Here is a 17,159-nt window from a genome sequence, read left to right on the forward strand (position 1 = left end):
GGGTAGGCGGTGGTGATGGTATTGGCGCGGGTTCTGGTCTTCTTTGGGGCAGAGGTGTTTTTCAGGAGAGCCAGCGCAGTTGGCTGTTGGAGACGGATCTGTGCGTTTGGATGATAATACTTAGTAATTGTGAAGGGTTTTTTTTTTGGTCAAAAGAGTGAGAGTTCGATAAATCGAACAAGGGGTGCAAGGGCAGCTCGAAAGCAATTCCCTCGCGGTGGGCTCCAAATATATAAGGCTGACGTTGAGTTCGAGGAGGGAATCGCTGAGAGAGGACGTTCTTTAAGGAGGGACCACTGTTTTTAGTTTTGGGGGGACGAAGACTTATATTTTCATGCAATCTACAAGGTGTGTTTAAGAATGTGAGGCGCTAAGGGTCCTCGGGTATACCTAAGCCGAATGATTAGGTGAAAACGTTGACGGAAAGTGAGTGGCGGCGATCCTGACAGGGTAGAACCAGCGGGAGCGAAGGAGAGTACGAAAGTATAGTATGAGTGGTGGTTTTAGACAGTGCGGTTAGCACAGAAATGACGAGAAGTTTGACTGTTCTTGGTACGGCGAAGTAGAACGAGGGATGGTGACGAAAGAAAGGTGTCAGAATGTTGGTAATGGCAAGGGTATCGTGTGGCGACAACTGAATGGTCGTGCTGAATGTCGTCAAGTAGTGAGATAATGAAGGTAAGAAGAAAAGATTGTATCCGCGTGACTCGGATGGGAAGCGTGGTGCTTCTTCGCATCAGTACGTCACGTGGCTGACGGGACATGTGTCCGTGTGTCTCATTGTAAAGTTATAGTCGGGGCGTAAAGGATATGAATCCTTACACATGTGAACTATGACCATCAACAGTCAGAACAATTGGCTTCTCAGGATCAACACGGTATTTCTCCGCTGTAGGAACAAAGTGGTTCCTGAACCAATAATCTGCGATCTCATGATCTGTCCATCCCGTCGGAGAGAATGAAACACTGTCGAGAGTGACAGTGTTAGTAGAGCATAATGCTACACTTATCTAGCTTAGTACTCACCCGCCCACTTTATCTTTTAGATCCCGAATATCTGGGGCTGGCCCTTCTGAAAGGACAAACCATGGTGGCATCTTAGCACCAGCAGCAGAGATGCACTCGATAATGGTTACGAGCTCTAGATTATCGCTATGGACCCGATAACGATCTGAATCTTGTGTGGAAAAAATGAATTTCGTGCCAGCATTTTTCCTTCCCCCACCCATCTGATTGCCTTTCTCATCCATATTCCAATGATGCTCTGGCGGAATTTTATTATAGTCATCATCAAGCTTTTTCCGCATCTCAAAAAACTCCCTGATGGTATCCTTGTTGAAATTTCGAGCACGTTTGGGATCCAGTCCACTTGCTCGAGATATGCGGAGGGATGAGTGTCAACGAATAAAGCTATAGTGCCATTTTCGTGACGGGAGTCGACCAGTTATTTCCTTAACAGATGCGCGCAATCTCGCTGGGTGGATAGGAGTCGCGGATGTGGATGCCAGGTTGCACCAGTCGACAATAGTTTCCTCCTGTGCAGCAGATAATAATTGCTGGCTCTCGTGGGCATGCCGACGAGACTTATGCACTCCCAAGTGTCGATCACTTAGTGTCTAACGTGATACCTAGACCACAGTTGAGTGAATAATCACATGAATAATCACGACTCACATTCTGTTCCTTTGCTGCAGCTGCAATGGATTTGTACAGGCCATTTGCAACTCCCTGAATTGCAGCCTGAATACGTGACTCGTAAGTTGGATCAGACGAAGCTCGCAGCTTCCCTCGTCTACCGCTGCTGGACTTGCGAATGCGGACCAGCCCCATGACCAGCAGCGCTGCACCCAACAGAAGTCGGCACTCCCAAAACGGGCGTGTGCACTGTGCAATATTGAAGCTCCATCACGGCACAACATCGGCAGGTGACATTTTTGCGTGACTTTGGCACTTTTAACTATCTCACTCAATTCTGTTTCAATCATGCTCATTCTACCTCGTAGTGAATTGTAGTAGAGATAGAATGATATCTACATTAAGAATTTTGTATTTAAGTAGCTAGAAATACGAGTTTTGTAAAAGTGCCGACTTCTGTGGGGTGCCGATTGCAGTGGAAGTGATAGTAGTAACAAAATGTTCACTAATGCTTTATATTTTTCTTGTCGTACAAGATCTTGTTAATATTTGAAATCTTATATCTGCTTAGACGACAACCAAAATATTAAGTATTATCTTCACATTTCGCACGACATTCAAAGCTGTCTTAAATATTGCAATCCCCGCTGTGTATGGTCCGGTTCTCGCTGACACCTGGACCGTGGACCGAACCACAGGGGAACCGGACCAAAAAGTCCGGTTCGAACCATGGTTCAGGAGCGGACCACGGCAGCACTAGCACTGCAGGCAGATCAATACGGGAAGGACAGCCATTCTTTCCAGTTGTATACTTTAAGCTCATTCGGACTATTAAGAACAATTCGTTACAATTTGGAGGTCGCAAGTATCAAGAAACACGTGTAAGTTATCAAACCGTTGAGTCCTCTTCCACATTATTCTCTTCCAAGGTAGAGACCGATGTCTTCTCGAAAAGGAACGAAATGGTGCCGCCAGGGACATCGCGAACAGATAATGGTTGTGTCACTTCATCCATGACCATAATGTTGTCCAGGTCAACGGCCGACAACAGTGAATCAAGCCTTGATTTAGGCTGCGCGAGGGGGTCGTTGTCATCGCTCACACTTGGAAGTACCAGATGGCGAAGAATGGCATCATGGATATTGTCGCTCGTCAATCTCCGCAGGCAATTGATGTGTGTCCACTCTCCAAGTGATGCAAGCTCTGCCTGTTTCTTCTTCATGTACTACATAATCGCGATTAGCACAATTCTGTGGACGCTGAACAATGGAATTGAAATCCTTACTGCTCCATCCATCTTCTCAATGTGACGGGGTTTGACTTGTGACGCATTGACGAAGCCGGTTCCTGCTGAATCTTCGTCGTCATCATCTTCACCCACTTCTATATCGCTCCTGGAAGTGCTCGTCGTGTTGTCACTGAACTGCTTCGAACCGGCATCACATCCGCAATCCAAAAGGTCATGAGTGTTGCAGCCTGTCTCAGGATGGACCCGGAAAATATCCCGAAGCTGTAAATGGGTGTATTAATTACCGGTCACCTCCTAAGCAGAAAAAAAGTACGTCTTTCCGTGAAAATGAGTCTGACTTTGAGCCGGATGATCCCTTGAATGTGATGATATAAACCCCGTCACGGAAAAAAGAAGAAAATATTGGCTTACCGAGCCCATAAGAGCTTGGTGCATGTAATTGAGCGCCGGAATCTGACAGAACAAAAAATTCACTCACAGTTGCTAAGTCCAATCTTGGTCACCTGCCTCTGATAGATTTTCTCTTCCCAGAGGCGATATAAACGCATTGTACATCTTGTCAGCAAAAACACTCACCATCGATTGTTCCTGCAGTAAGAAATCGATAGATGAAAACTGGCCGCTTCTGCCCGTCGCTATGATATATAGTAAGCGCAAGATGTTTTTGATGATTTTCTTATTCACCGATGAATGCGCGCCATGGACTGAAGGTCATGACTTGAATGGAAAATCTCATTTAGCGCCATCGTATCTTTACATATGCCACACACCTCGGGTTCCAATCAGAATCTATCAAACATAATCTTGACGCGCCGATAAGGTTGAGCCCAACGCCGCCCGCCTTTGAACTCAGCAGGAATAGAACTGTCCTCAACAAGATCAGATTGACACTCATAAGTGCGAACTGAGTAACCTACAATGGCTGTATTGTGATGATTTATTAAAGGTGTTGACATATTCCTGCCTTTTCGCTGCTGGTGTCTGACTACAGCAGTATGATGTGAGACAATCAAAAATACTACAATGTGGAATGAAAACTGTACCCATCAAGCCGGAAGTAAGTATAAGATTTCTTCTTGCAGAAGGCTTCGATCAAATTGAGGGTGGATGTGTAATGTGAGACAATGATGCACTTTTCTTGCGTGCGCTACATAGTGGTCAAATAAAGCCAACAATTAGTCAAGCAGACTTACCTCTTTGATAGCTTTGAGGAGGTGAGACAACGCCAGAAGCTTGCCTAGTATGAACATGAATCAGCCAAGAAACATTATCAAAGAGAATGGGACTCACCGCTCATGGAGACGTCTTCGACTCGGACATCTTTAGGTAATAAACTTAAGGCGTCATCGACACCTGGGCGGCGAATTGCATCGGTGTTTGTCGCTCTTGCCTTATCTGTTTGAGTCTTGAGCAACACGGGACTATTGCTGACTTTTGTGAGTATGTTGATTAAAGCAAGTGACTCTGCAGTCGGTCCATCAATTAGCCTATCTAGCTTGTCGGGGTTAAGAATAGCTGAGAATATGGACAATTGCAGTTGCGTCGGAGTGATAAACACCACATATTCGTCTGTTCAGAACGTCAGATATCTGGACTGCAGGTAGAGAAATAGGATACGTTTTGGTGGAAGATAATTCTTGAGAATGCTGGCTTCTCGTCGCAATACGAAGCTTTTCGCGATCAAAGACAACTTTTGATGCCATTCAGCAGCTGAACGAAACACAATTATTCTACAAACCTGAGCTGACCGAGCCTCGCCAAGCTCAAGTTCCTTAGCCGTGCAATCTGGTGCTCTGCTTTTGAGGATAGGAACCTCGTAAACTCTACGGAATGTAGCATAATCGTCTGCAAATATGCCTTTATTTGGTCATCCCTTGTGAAGTAAGACTCTGCAGCTCACCGAGTAGCCCTGGGTTACAAAAGTTCGCCTTTGATAAGTTAGCACTAGGAAGGTGATAAAAATAGGTGCTTCATGCGCACCATGGCATGAAATTCACTCAAATCATTCTGAATAGGAGTGCCAGACAGGATGATTCTTCGAACGGTACGTAATGATTTGAACATTGTCGAAGTCTTATTGTTTGACGACTTCAGTCTGTGTCCTTCCGAGGAGTCAATGGCATGTATAATCTACCAACATCAACTGACCTTCGTCACAAATAACTAGGCCAATCGGAGGACTATGTGAAGCATGAGATTGGCATTCACTGCAGCAGAAAGAATACTCACTTGCAATATGCTAAATCATCTCTGACTAGCGTAAATAAATGCACAACAGTGTAAAAATGTGCCACTTACATGACAGTCCTGAGTTTTTCATAGCCAATGACTAAAACCTGATGCAACCGTCTGATATTCCAATTAGCGGAGAGCCCAAACAATTAATACCAAAACATACGAATTAACAAATTGCTTGATAGTGGACTTGTCCTTGTCGCCTGTGAGAATACCAACACGATCTCTCCCCAACCTTAAAGTGGAAGTTCAAATAAATCTCGCATAAGCACGATTCTGTCCTACCACTTGTGAAATTCGGCGCGCCAATTCTGCTCACAAATTAGAATACAGCGAGGATGACTGAAGAATAGGCACAAACGTTGACCAGTGATACAGGGCATACAATCAAGGCCTTGCCGATTGCTGGCCCAGCGCCAATGTAGGGATTCTGCTCTGTGGCCAGCTTGACGATCGTAACACATAAGAAACAGCGAACTCACTGAGAAGTGTCCACACAAGAGAGATTGTCTGTAAAAGGTGTCACCGATGCGGGACTATGCTGGGCGAACAAACAAACCTGCAGAGTTTTCCCCAGACCCCTGGAACCTGAATATCAGCGATTGCAGGCAAGCGCACAGATTGAACACGTACATCTCGTCGGCGAGTATACACCCTTGACCCTCGTGTCTTCGCAGGCCCATGACACATTCATACAGAAATTTGACGCCTGCAGCATATTGCACCATCATAGAAATAACATGTTCAGATAGTATGAATACCTTCGATCTGATGTGGACGAAGATATCTTGCAATGATAGGATCTAGGACGACTGCTACAGTGGGCAAGTTCCTGCAAAGATGCCTCAGATTTCTTGCAGTAGAAGCGTGACATCAAAGAGTACTTCTTGTTGAACTTCCGAGCATGCTCTAGGTTTGTTGCTCTCATGACGATTGCTCCCTCTGCTTCGGGATCATGTCTAGCCGATTTATGACCCACGTCAATAAGAAGCTGAAGGAACTTACAACGGTCCATCGGGCTTTTTATTTGGCCTCTGGCCATAAAATGACGCGGGGGGAACGAATGCCTTTGAAGCACTTGGAGATGCAACTGTAATATTATTCTCTTTGCCAGGGAGAGCACCCTTCACGTGAAGCAGAAACGAGGGCTTGGATGGTGAGGGCGGGGCTAACACTGCCGACACATCTTCCTCCAGTTCCGGCATTGCATCTTCCACCCCATTGATGGAAGGCATTCGCGATGCTAGTACTTGCGAGTCTAACTCGATTTGTTTGCCACCGGCGCTGAAGCTGTACCCGCTATGTAGAACGAGTCCGTCCCATTCCTTACGGCCAAGTCTGTGATGACCATTCAGTGAGAGGTAGCCGACGAAAAAAGGAATCCTACTCACATTTTCCCCTTTTCTGATATCACAGTGAGTCTGTCACCGATATGGCTAACGAATGCATCACCATCCCAGGTCTTGTGCTTCTTGTTCTGCGGCTTCCGCCTACGAAAGTCAGCATATATGCGATATCCTCACTCCTTACTCACCAGTTAGCTGTCCAATAAGTGGCTGGCACATTTGCTCTCAAAGAGCCTGTGGTGGGGAGGTCCCGTGTGGACAGAAGATTGACAGGATGAAGATCAATAGCCTTTTTGTCTATGGCTTTCAATGGCGTCTTGTAAGGTATATTCATCTTCATTGATGGTAAAGGAGTGACACGCAAGGAGGATTTCACGGAGTTGTTGCCAGTGGTCGCAGGAGACGGCATGCTTCCTTGACCATAGCACTTTCCAGATAAGTATTCTCCACGAGAAATTGGATGATCGATCCTGATCTCTTTCCCTCCAAATTGATACTCTCCATTTTCCTCAGCCTTGGGCGCATTTAAGGACCCAGCACCCATTCTGTGGGCGCGACAATATATATTAACCTTAATGCTCAGTTTTCTCGTTCAGAAAAGAAAACGTACATCTTTCCTTCTAGGTCGAACATGGACCCTCGGATGCCTGTGAGAACCAGGACGGCATCCCCATCCCATGTTTTGTGTTTCTTGTACTGGGGGTATCTCCTAGTACCTTTGGGTGAGCATGAAGGACTCGAACTGGAACGCGCACATACCATTGAATCATCCAATACTCCTCTCCTCCATTACTACCGCTTGCACGACACGTCGAGGGACCTCCGAGTGTATTCTCAATCGCGACTTTCTTCCTGCTGGAAGTATCGAGTGGCAGCTTTCGTTTCTCGCCCGTAAGTGGCAACTGATACGCAGGCATGAAATTAGTGAACGAAAGCCTTGACTTAATGATGATGCCAGAAGGCGTTCCAGAATTTTGTCAGTAAGTGGTAAATATCGAGACGTGTCGAGACGCGTTGCGGGTCATATACATAGTAATTGTCTTCGGTTGTTTCCGAATATCATATATGGACAAACATGATTGCACGACAAAAAAAGCAAAACAAAAACATCGAAAGCGAAAGCGAAGCAAAATAGTATCTAATTGGGGGTAAGCAAGGGAGCAGAACTCCCAGACTATTTTTGGTTGGTCCCTAGCATACCTCCATCCACTACCTATGTCTTAAACCTGTCCAAAGGCAAGACGTCCATCAATCACCGTAGCCTGAACTTTGGTGCTTAAAATCTGATCAACAGGAATAGTCATGATGTCTTGTGATAGCACCACGTAGTCCGCCCGTTTTCCAGGAACAAGAGAACCCAGGCTGTCTTCGGTAAACGAAGCATATGCAGCATCGATCGTCATGCCTATTGATTATTTTCCACATCAGTAACGCTCGTACCCGAGTGCCCTCGTGAAGTACCTCTTAAGGATTCCATGCGAGTCAACCGCTGTTCTGGAAACCTGCGAAATACACATGAGTTGAATGAGGAGTTTTTGGACGAGAAAGTCATACCATCCCGACGGGCCGCTGGGTGATTGTCCTTCAGGAGACAGTCTCGTAATGGCTGCATAGAACCCAGAGAGCGGGTTCATGTCCTCCACTGGGAAGTCAGAGCCAAAGGCAAGTCGAGAGCCATGATCAAGTAAGGAGCGGAAGGCATATAAACCCTTTACTCGCTCAGAGCCCTAGAAAGCGACATACACCTGTAAACGCCAGTAGCCATAATTCCTATGAACTCACAAGGCGTTCTTCTGCAAACCACATATCACTGATACTATTCCGCCTATGTCATTACCAAATACGTTCGGATGAATAATTTAACGTACGCATGCGTAGGTTGAATGCTTGAAATAACTAAATAATGACAATTCCACTTCGATTGACATCAAGGAAACTAGAATACTCACCTCCGAGCTTTCCGACACGTTTCAGGTCGGTTTTTGTGAGGATTTGAGCATGTTCTAGGCGAGGTCTGAGGGCAGTTACATTTACGTCCTTCAAGGCCGTCTCGAATGTGTCCAGAACCACACCGTTGGCATAATCCCCAATTGCATGAACGTTCTTCCGGATAAAAGCAAATGAGAGATATGTTTTTCTTGCGGTCACCGGCACTTACAACCTGCCATCCATCTCTTAAAAATTTGGGTACAACATCAGCCAAAACTTTGGCGTCCAAACGCATGAATCCTTTCGTGTGGGGATGATCGCAATATGGCTCGTTGAGCTGAGGGACATCAAGAAAAAAACATACATGACTAAGGAGCTTCTCACCGCTGCTCCACCAGAGCGTAAAGCACCTGAATAACTAGTTAGTCTTACAGCTAAATACTATCACCACCATTTTACCGTCAGCAAAGATCTTGACACTGCGAGCATTTAGCCTGCCATCCCCTGCATTGATGATAGGTTTTGAGATATTTCCCCAATAAGGACCGTTTTCCTCGAAATATCTCATCCCATAAATTCGAATCTATGGGCTGTTGTGAATCACACGGTGACGGTATCCTCGAGCACTTACAGGAAGATTTCCTGCCGCCGCCTGCCTGTGTGAATAACGTCAAATGTGCTTTTACACCAGGACGTTTAGTAAACCTTCTGAAAAACTCGAGCGAAATAGGTTTGAGCCCCGCATCGTGGATGGAGGTCAAACCATAAGACAAGGCATCATTGACTGCAGTATTGAAACGCCTCAACAAGTCCTGTTCAGTCGGAGCTGGTATCTCCACAAGGTCCTGAGCATTGTCAAGAAGAACACCTGAAGATTGGTATAAGTTATTTTAAGCCATATCTCCGCAAAGAAAGAACAAAACCGGTTGGATCGCCAAATGAATCCTTGATGACGACACCACCTTCTACTTCCGATGGCCACGGAGAGTTTAATGCATAAGTCTTCTTCGAGATCCATAATGCATGAGCGTCCTTGCTTTGTAGGATGATTGGCCGGCCGCGGACTATCGGGTCCATCTCTAGATCGTCCTGAAAAGCACTGAACTCTAGACTTGTGTAGCGCGTGGTTTTAAGACGCTCACCCAGGTTGGCCATTCTTCCACTGGCCAAGAAGTGTGGTCCCATCCCCAACCCTCAATAAATTTTGAAGAGTCATTGAGTATGTCATCATTGTCCAAAATATATTGTCGGACGAGTGCAACTGTGTCTGAATTGCGGTTATACTACTCAGATCGCACCCGGAACAAGTTATTCTTGTGCAAACCTTTGATCGTCTTGGCATTTGTAAGAAGAAGTTGCCTACTTGCACCGTATTCGAGAATGTGTGCATGTGAATCTGAAGGGTTTAATAGATAATTGTTTCTTTACTTGTAGCTTACCACTAAGCCCCGGAACTACGATCGAAGATTTGTCCAAATAACGTATTTGAAGAGAAGAACGAAGGCGACCTCTGGCAACCCAACGCGCCATTACATCATCTAGTGAGATAAAACCACGGATGAGTTCAATTCGGCTGCTTGTGTTCGGCTTGTGCTTATTTTGACATACCCAAGGAACCGATGTCTAGTATTAAAGACCCATCCACAACAAGGCACTGGACGTTTGGCACGACATGATCCACAGTGTAAACACGAGCACCCGATGAAGAGCAAATTGCGTATGAATGTGAGAGTGACGAAGTTTCCTCGGAGGATAGGAACCACGCCGCAAAGACAGCAAGAAATATCAGGATTACTGGACGAGAATAGCCAAATCCAGACAGCACCGAAGGCAATAGAGAAGTAATCTTGTGGGGGAGAACATTCTGAGGGCCTGTATCAGCAAATTTGCCAGGACCCTGGCGTTTATGAAGTTCAGGCATGGCTAGCATGATGCCCTTAGTAATGAATATGCAGAATTTTATTCAAGGACCACTCACTCCTTTTTAAGTTTTAGTCGTGCAAGGGGAGGGGGGCGATTTTAAGATGTTTTGCAGGTGATGGTGATGGAAGCCAATGTCAACATCTGTCGATTTTATATCAACCCTGTTTAGCATGAGAAAATACAAATCACGAATTCGAAGGAACGAGACAGGTTATGGCCAGTCCAGTAGTATTATTACACAGCAATTGTTCATTTGGAATTTGAATTTCCAAGGAGCGCTGATAGATACTATTGCTCACCACCAATCCGTGCATCCCTATATCTGCTTGCAGTGACTAGACTCTCTATGATCTATTCGATTTTTTGTCAGGAACACGATCCGACTTACGTTCATTACTCAAGACATGCCAGCATGCTGAACCCTCATTCCCGCGATGTGCCAGAGTTAGCGGTGAATCTCTATCGCATAAGGTGGTCTTTTGTAATAGGCGATAGATTAGTGGAGCATAGTAAGATCTCCAGATTCGAAGTGTGAGCGGGAACGAATCAACATTTGGCGGCTTTGGCCGCGTCTACGCTTTATCTGACGCTGGTGACGTGACCGTGAGAACACTCGTCGAGTTTATGACACGCAATGCATAATTCAGCACTAGTTCTCATCCAAGTCGACAGTTGAACAATATTCTGTTGAGCTCCACTGTCCTCCCTTACAACAATGCCTCTCAACGGTTTTCTACGGCAGCGAGCTCACCCAATCGTGGCTTCATTCAGTTATCACAAAGTTCTGCTCTATGCTCTAGTGTCAACAATTGCAGTCTCGGCAACCATCATAAATGCACTTCGGTATCACAGTAATTTCTATTCTGTGGCAGTCTATCTTTCAAAGAGTAATAGAAGTGTATTGGTGCGCGATGTATTAATTGTGATTCATGGTGTATTAAAACAACTTTCAGATACTCGCAAATTTCGGCCTTCTTATTGCATTGCTGTGTGGGCAGCTCGTGCGACAAATATTCTTCGGTGCTCTTCGTCCTCAGGAGGTGGAGGTAGCTTTTATTACTTTGATGCTCGATTCTGCGCTCAATTACTACTAGCGGCTTTATGACCGTCTATGGTTTTTCGTCACAGAATCTTTGCTGGCATTCACAATCTTCCGGGATGACTTTGATATCCCGTTTGCTTTGATGTTCGGCTTTTTGCTGTTTGTCAGGTCATTTCACTGGCTTGCTTCGGACCGAATTGAGTGGGTATGTGTCCTACTTCGCCTAGTGTCGCAGTGCACTAAGTCATAATCTAGATGGACCAACGCCCATTTCCCGGCCCACCCACACTTTTTCATATTCGAATGACCACTCTTTTTGTCATACTTTGGTGCACAGATCTAGTTATGTTTGCGGTTGCGGTTGAAAGTACACTGAAAAACGGCATAGGGGGCATGATGATGTTTGCAAGCGAGGCGCGTGTTCTGCATGTCCCATTAAGTTATATTTAATATCCATTTCAGTACGCCATCTTGATGGCGAGTGCGATGAACACTACGGCAAAGTATTGCGTTTGTGTCATTGATTTGAGACGCGCAAGGCAAAGGGGTGGCGAGAACGCCCCTCAGTGGCAGAACAAAAGCATGTGGGTGTTCTATATCGAATTGGTTACTGGTACGCAATATCCATATCGATTCCGAAATCTTTGTAAACTTTTCCTCAGATTTTCTAAAACTCACTACATACCTTCTATTCTTCCTCCTTATCGTGGCGTTCTATGGATTGCCGCTGAACATCATCCGAGATGTTTATCTTACTGGGCGCTCATTTGTGACGCGCCTGCGCGCGCTTGTTCGATATAGAGCTGCCACACGCAACATGGATGAGCGCTACCCTGACGCAAGCGAAGAAGAAATGTCGGCTATGTCTGATCGAACGTGCATTATCTGCCGCGAGGAGATGTTCGTTCATGGCATCTCTGGGAATCAGGGTGGGGATTCAGGCTCGAACCCTGCACAACAGAGTTCTGATGGCCCCAACACCACCCCAAAAAAGCTCCCGTGCGGCCATGTTTTCCATTTCTATTGTCTTCGATCCTGGCTTGAACGTCAGCAAAGCTGCCCTACTTGGTGCGTTAATTTGTGTTGCGGAATCTCGAGATTATTCATGGTGTATTCTCTTCGCAGCCGACGTAGCGTTCTTGAGAATCCTGCGCAAGAACAGCAGCGTGCTGCTGGCGCTCAGGTTGGAGTAATCCCTGGTCTACCAATGAATTTCGGCAATCTGGTAGCCCAGGGAAATCAACCACAAGCACCTCACAATGTTAATAATCAACAACCCCCGCCAAATGCAGTTGCTCAGGGGTGGTTGCCCGGGCAGGCACCGGGCGTTGTTATTCAATATAACATCCAGTACCAGGGTCCGCCACCTTCACGGGATGCATCTCAAGCTACGGCTACGGCTACCCCTCAGCCTGTGCCTCGCTTTCCTGGATTCACAGGCCTTGATGGACAATGGCGTCAGTGGGGTATGGATCCCCGATGGTTTGGTGATGAGCCTTCGGGCGCCTTAAATCAAGCCTCGGCCATCACAGGTGATCCACGGCTGAATCCCCGAGATGCCGCCGCCGCCGCATCGCAAGGAATTGGACACGAGAATATCCGAAGACCTCATGATGAGGCACCTGCATTATCCAATGACACACCCGCTATCAAGCCTGACTCTGGAGAGGCGCCGAACGTATCAACTTCTGATGCCAGTGGTTCTTCTGCCATGCCAAATTCAGAATTGGCAGTCCCTTCTTTCATCCCATTACACGTCCATGAAATTCCCTCCCGAATAGGGACATTACAAGGCGTTGACCCATCCCACACTCACTTGTGGCAGCCATTCTCACCATCCTTGAGTGGTAATATTGTACCTCCGCCAAATCCTAGCGCTTCCGTGGCCGTGGGTGCCATTCAGACGCCACTACATGGGCTGCCACCCAATCTAACAGACGAGCAGCTAATGCTCATGGATCAGGTTACTCGAGAAGCTATTGATGAAAGACTGAGGATACTCGAAGGAGTTTCGGTCGCAGTCAATCGTTGTGTGGAGGATCTCACGCGAGTACGAAGCGCCTTACCAGTTTCCAGCAACACGCCCTCAACTGTTAGCCAGTCGCATACCTCACCACCCTCTGCTACTGAAGAGTCTGCCACGTAGCACGCTTGCACCGTTGTTATACCGTCGAGTTGTATACTTGGTTTAATTAATTCAAGTTGGTACTTATTCAAATGTTCAACAAGAGCGCTTCAGCCTTGCGCTTTACAGTGGTGGTGTCTACATGTGATCTATCTACTTTAGAGTAGAAGGTCTTGTATACTTGCCCAAGGATTTTGCGGGAATCGCCATCAAGTGTTGTTTCAGCGATCACCTCGTTGAGAATGCGGTCGATATCCGCTTCTGACATCAAAGAGGGTAGAAAAGCTGCAAGAATGTCTGCTTCGCGATGTTCTTTTTGAGCTAAATCCGGTCTGGAAGCACCGATGAACTGAATGGCAGAGTCACGCTGCGCAAGAAAACAAATCAGGTGATGAGCAATATCAATGAATGAAATTCTGGACCAACTCGTCGTAAGGTGGCTTTTCGTAGGATCGCGGTTATAGCGGAAGCTGACACGGGTGAACCAGCTGACTTGTCAGCAGCGTAAACTTCCGAGAGAATGGACTGCGCAGTGTGTCATTGGGCACGTCAGAAGTTAGAACCTAAACGCTCACGCGTATAGTCGTGGAAGTTATCGAGTCCTTGGTCTATTTAGGTGCTTAATTGGCAGGTGAATCAATCGTTTTGACAGGACAGTCACCTTCATAGCGGTCTTGACTCCGGACAACAGTTGTTGGCGGATATCTGCATGACTTTTGAACCTGACGACACGCTTGTCAATATTTTACTGACCTGTGGCTATCCCTGATGTAGCAGACAACGCGCGCGACATCATTTGCATTTTGCAATGCGTTTGTCTTAGCGGACGTGCTACGATCATGATGGTTGTTGGAAACAATCCGGTTTCAAACTCCGCACTCGAACGTAGTAGCTCTGGTTGTACTCTAGTACGGTGCAACCAGGGGGACATCCTGGGCTGCTCACCCCAATGATCCTGTGCAGTGGTAGATCCCATCATGCATAATATGTTCGTGCAACTTGTGCGCGGTGAATCTAATAGCAATTCTCCTTTCACGCATCTCCGAGTCCGTCTTCTTGATGTGCTTGACTCAGCCTCTTCGCGAGACATCGAGAAAGGACAACGTGTTTTGTGTCAGGCATTGATCAAAGGAACCACAACTTAGCGCTCCTAAAATCAATATTATAGTAATATGAATGATTCAAACTTTCAAGTGAAATCATCGCTCAGGACCCCGTCCGCTCGCCAGTGGGTCCTCAGCAGGCCTCTCTTATATTTGACACAGTTGCTTTTTACTGATCATATTTTTCTCAACGTATAAAAATCCACTGCGGATTAACAGTGTCGATTCGGATTGCGATCAGCTGAGCTGCGATTGGATCAAATCTTTTGGTCTTATCATTATACGGTAGTTTCCGTCGTTTTGCACTTCTAGTCTTGCATATACATGAGACGCACAGCGGTTTACATCCCATGGAACCTGATTTCCCCTCGTCTGGGGCGTTCGTCTCATCCATAAAAGAGTCTTGCCGGATCGTGACCATAGATGCACATATCAAGGTGAGTTTTTGACAAGTACATATTTCTCCTCCGCATTCAGCTTGTCTTTGTGTTTTGCTTCATCTACTAGTATATCTATCTGTTATCCTTGCAATCTATCCCGTCGATCTGCTATGAATTTCTTTCTGAGAACAGCCTTTGACTGGTTGATTCGTTAGGTCGAAGATGCTGCTATCAGACGCCTCTTGGAATCTCCGTCCTTTCGATCCTCGTTTCATCGTGTCTCAGGCTCTCATGGGCTTGCGTTCCCACTCAAGTTCCCCTCACTCTTATCAGAGTTAAACTTCTTATCTGTCCTTTCTCTCCTCAACTTCGCTTCCGGCTATCGAGTGCCACTTCACGAACAGACAGGACGAGGTGCATGGGATAATATACGGGCGTTCACATTTTCTCTTTATCTCTCTTCCGCAACAGGACAGGGAGATTTACTTTCCGCGAAAGGCATGAAGACAATGAGTGAGCAGCAAGTCGCACAACACATGGGTGTTAAGATCCACGTCGAGCGACCTCATGAAAAGATTCCTGGTGTCACGGTCGGAGAACTCGGTGGACCAATATATGAGCTGGTGCAACTGATCAGCTCAACCCTAACCGAGACGGGTCAGATCTTGGACACTTCAGGATACTCGGAATTAGGAGGCTTTGTTTTGGAGAGCTTGAAGGAAGGGGCAAAAGCTGATCCTAGCGCAAGTCTTGGAATCGTGCTAGAGAGGGTAGGCCGCGATTTTTTTTACACTGCGCAAGCATCGAATAATCAAGTATTTCGAACTAGTTGGTGAGAGCTATACCGGCTTTCCGCGATATGGCAGTTGTTAACGGAAAACGTGAGTAGGCGGTAGATCATAACCAAAACTGTTCTTTTGCTCATCAAATCTTCGAAGCGGTGTACTGCTTCAAAAAGGCACTTTTCCTTATCCATGCAGTGAAGATTCGTTTTGGTTCTTCGCTACCGTTTCCCATCCCCAGCACAGCTCAGGCACCCGTGTTCACCGATAATGTTTTACCGTCCCTTTTGGTCCATTTCGGAGTTTTGGACCTGGCCGGCGCAACATCTCACGGACTTGATAAATTGTTCCCTGGTGCCGAGAGCGAAGATAGAATCAACAAACTCTTGGCTTTACCTCCTGAGGTTCCACAAGTGCTTGTGCAAGATACCAAGAAAACACCCCCGAAGGATGGTCCTATACTCACGATAGACCAAGCCTATGTTTTACGTGCGGCTGCCGTACACGCCTGCGAGAAAATTGTGCAATATGCAAGGGGTGATGGACAACACAGTGGAGAGAAAACATGGGTAAAAGATATCACATCGCCCGAACTGGATATCTGGCTCTGGGCAGTAGCCAAAGACCGACCAGATTACAGAAATCTGGAGAGATTTGTTTTGCGGGGTACAGTGTTCTTTTAAGGTCTTTTTCGCGATTCAGTAGCGTACTCGGTTGCTATGGCGTTATTACACATACTACCCAAACGTTGAAATCACATAACGGTGGAGGACTTGTGTGTGCTCATGTGCGTTGATGAGAATGATTATTCTGAGAGAAAAAGTCCGTTCGCCAATTGCAATTCTTCACCCACAATCTTGAGACTTCAGAGGCCGCAACATCCAGAGGTATAATCGTTGACTTTGCTATGACAATATGGCCATCTGGACTTTGGAAATCGTGGGCGAGCGTTGCTGAGTTGTCCGGGAAAGTCAATTGGGTGCTATTAGTATAGAAATCTAGCCAGGCCGCTTTAGGCACCTACGAAGCGCCTGGCCGCAGTGCCCAGGTCTGTGGGGCGTTAATAAACCTACGCAATCATGATGCGATTAGACTGCAATGAGTGTTGATGATCAAATGTCACTGAGTCACATCCACATGACTTGTTCCGCCAAAATGCAGTGATACTGAAAGCTTGTGTTTTAGTACCTCAGACAGCATTATGCGAATTCTAGTAAGCCAGTGCGCTTACATCACACAGGAAAACCACGTTGACAAGAGATGATCAAACGGACAGCCCCGGTGTCCCTGGAGTTTGGGCAACTCTGGAAACCAAACAGGGACGACTGCGCACATGCAAATGTTCCTCGTACGATGCTTATATGGGAAGAGATGCCTCGTCTAATGTGTAGTGCCAGATTTAGGTGTGAA

General features: G+C 46.4%; 5 protein-coding genes across 5 annotated transcripts; 2 read left to right on the forward strand and 3 right to left on the reverse strand.

The window, feature by feature from the left end:
- Positions 1-2,351: 2,351 nt before the first annotated feature.
- On the reverse strand, positions 2,352-7,477 carry EDB93DRAFT_1184222 (P-loop containing nucleoside triphosphate hydrolase protein). The gene is made up of 32 exons (XM_041450752.1): positions 7,225-7,477; positions 7,076-7,174; positions 6,654-7,010; positions 6,511-6,609; positions 6,125-6,457; positions 6,004-6,078; positions 5,881-5,951; positions 5,753-5,828; positions 5,679-5,700; positions 5,602-5,629; positions 5,481-5,554; positions 5,405-5,430; positions 5,283-5,354; positions 5,183-5,233; positions 5,114-5,134; positions 5,033-5,064; positions 4,865-4,986; positions 4,785-4,812; positions 4,623-4,729; positions 4,502-4,574; positions 4,175-4,453; positions 4,078-4,121; positions 3,928-4,031; positions 3,802-3,869; positions 3,655-3,748; positions 3,569-3,601; positions 3,461-3,519; positions 3,363-3,407; positions 3,296-3,309; positions 3,198-3,239; positions 2,921-3,145; positions 2,352-2,860 (listed from the first exon to the last, which is right to left on the reverse strand). Exons 1-32 carry the CDS (start codon positions 7,380-7,382, stop codon positions 2,525-2,527), a joined length of 3,267 nt encoding a protein of 1,088 aa, XP_041301385.1. The 5' UTR covers positions 7,383-7,477; the 3' UTR covers positions 2,352-2,524.
- Positions 7,478-7,685: 208 nt separating this feature from the next.
- EDB93DRAFT_1095934 (amidohydrolase family-domain-containing protein) lies at positions 7,686-10,315 on the reverse strand (the record flags this gene model as incomplete). Its single annotated transcript, XM_041446746.1, has 15 exons — positions 7,686-7,870; positions 7,927-7,967; positions 8,020-8,192; positions 8,248-8,281; positions 8,334-8,361; positions 8,415-8,568; positions 8,624-8,731; positions 8,779-8,804; positions 8,854-8,977; positions 9,081-9,262; positions 9,318-9,483; positions 9,537-9,661; positions 9,719-9,790; positions 9,834-9,932; positions 10,003-10,315. The coding sequence occupies 15 exons, from the start codon at positions 10,313-10,315 to the stop codon at positions 7,686-7,688; spliced, it is 1,830 nt and encodes a 609-aa protein (XP_041301386.1).
- A 622-nt stretch (positions 10,316-10,937) lies between these two features.
- On the forward strand, positions 10,938-13,533 carry EDB93DRAFT_1184267 (uncharacterized protein). Its single transcript, XM_041450753.1, has 7 exons — positions 10,938-11,221; positions 11,271-11,363; positions 11,412-11,564; positions 11,615-11,773; positions 11,822-11,972; positions 12,022-12,427; positions 12,485-13,533. Exons 1-7 carry the CDS (start codon positions 11,033-11,035, stop codon positions 13,503-13,505), a joined length of 2,172 nt encoding a protein of 723 aa, XP_041301387.1. The 5' UTR covers positions 10,938-11,032; the 3' UTR covers positions 13,506-13,533.
- On the reverse strand, positions 13,534-14,586 carry EDB93DRAFT_1184276 (GatB/YqeY domain-containing protein). Its single transcript, XM_041450754.1, has 4 exons — positions 14,146-14,586; positions 14,060-14,092; positions 13,911-14,009; positions 13,534-13,851 (listed from the first exon to the last, which is right to left on the reverse strand). Exons 1-4 carry the CDS (start codon positions 14,149-14,151, stop codon positions 13,573-13,575), a joined length of 417 nt encoding a protein of 138 aa, XP_041301388.1. The 5' UTR covers positions 14,152-14,586; the 3' UTR covers positions 13,534-13,572.
- A 52-nt stretch (positions 14,587-14,638) lies between these two features.
- Positions 14,639-16,707, forward strand: EDB93DRAFT_167747 (uncharacterized protein). The gene is made up of 4 exons (XM_041455568.1): positions 14,639-15,024; positions 15,183-15,737; positions 15,797-15,848; positions 15,906-16,707. Exons 1-4 carry the CDS (start codon positions 14,938-14,940, stop codon positions 16,430-16,432), a joined length of 1,221 nt encoding a protein of 406 aa, XP_041301389.1. The 5' UTR covers positions 14,639-14,937; the 3' UTR covers positions 16,433-16,707.
- Positions 16,708-17,159: the final 452 nt, after the last annotated feature.

Source organism: Suillus bovinus (genome assembly GCF_016758785.1).
Source record: "Suillus bovinus strain UH-Sbo-P2 chromosome Unknown EDB93scaffold_130, whole genome shotgun sequence".
Lineage (NCBI taxonomy): Eukaryota > Fungi > Basidiomycota > Agaricomycetes > Boletales > Suillaceae > Suillus > Suillus bovinus.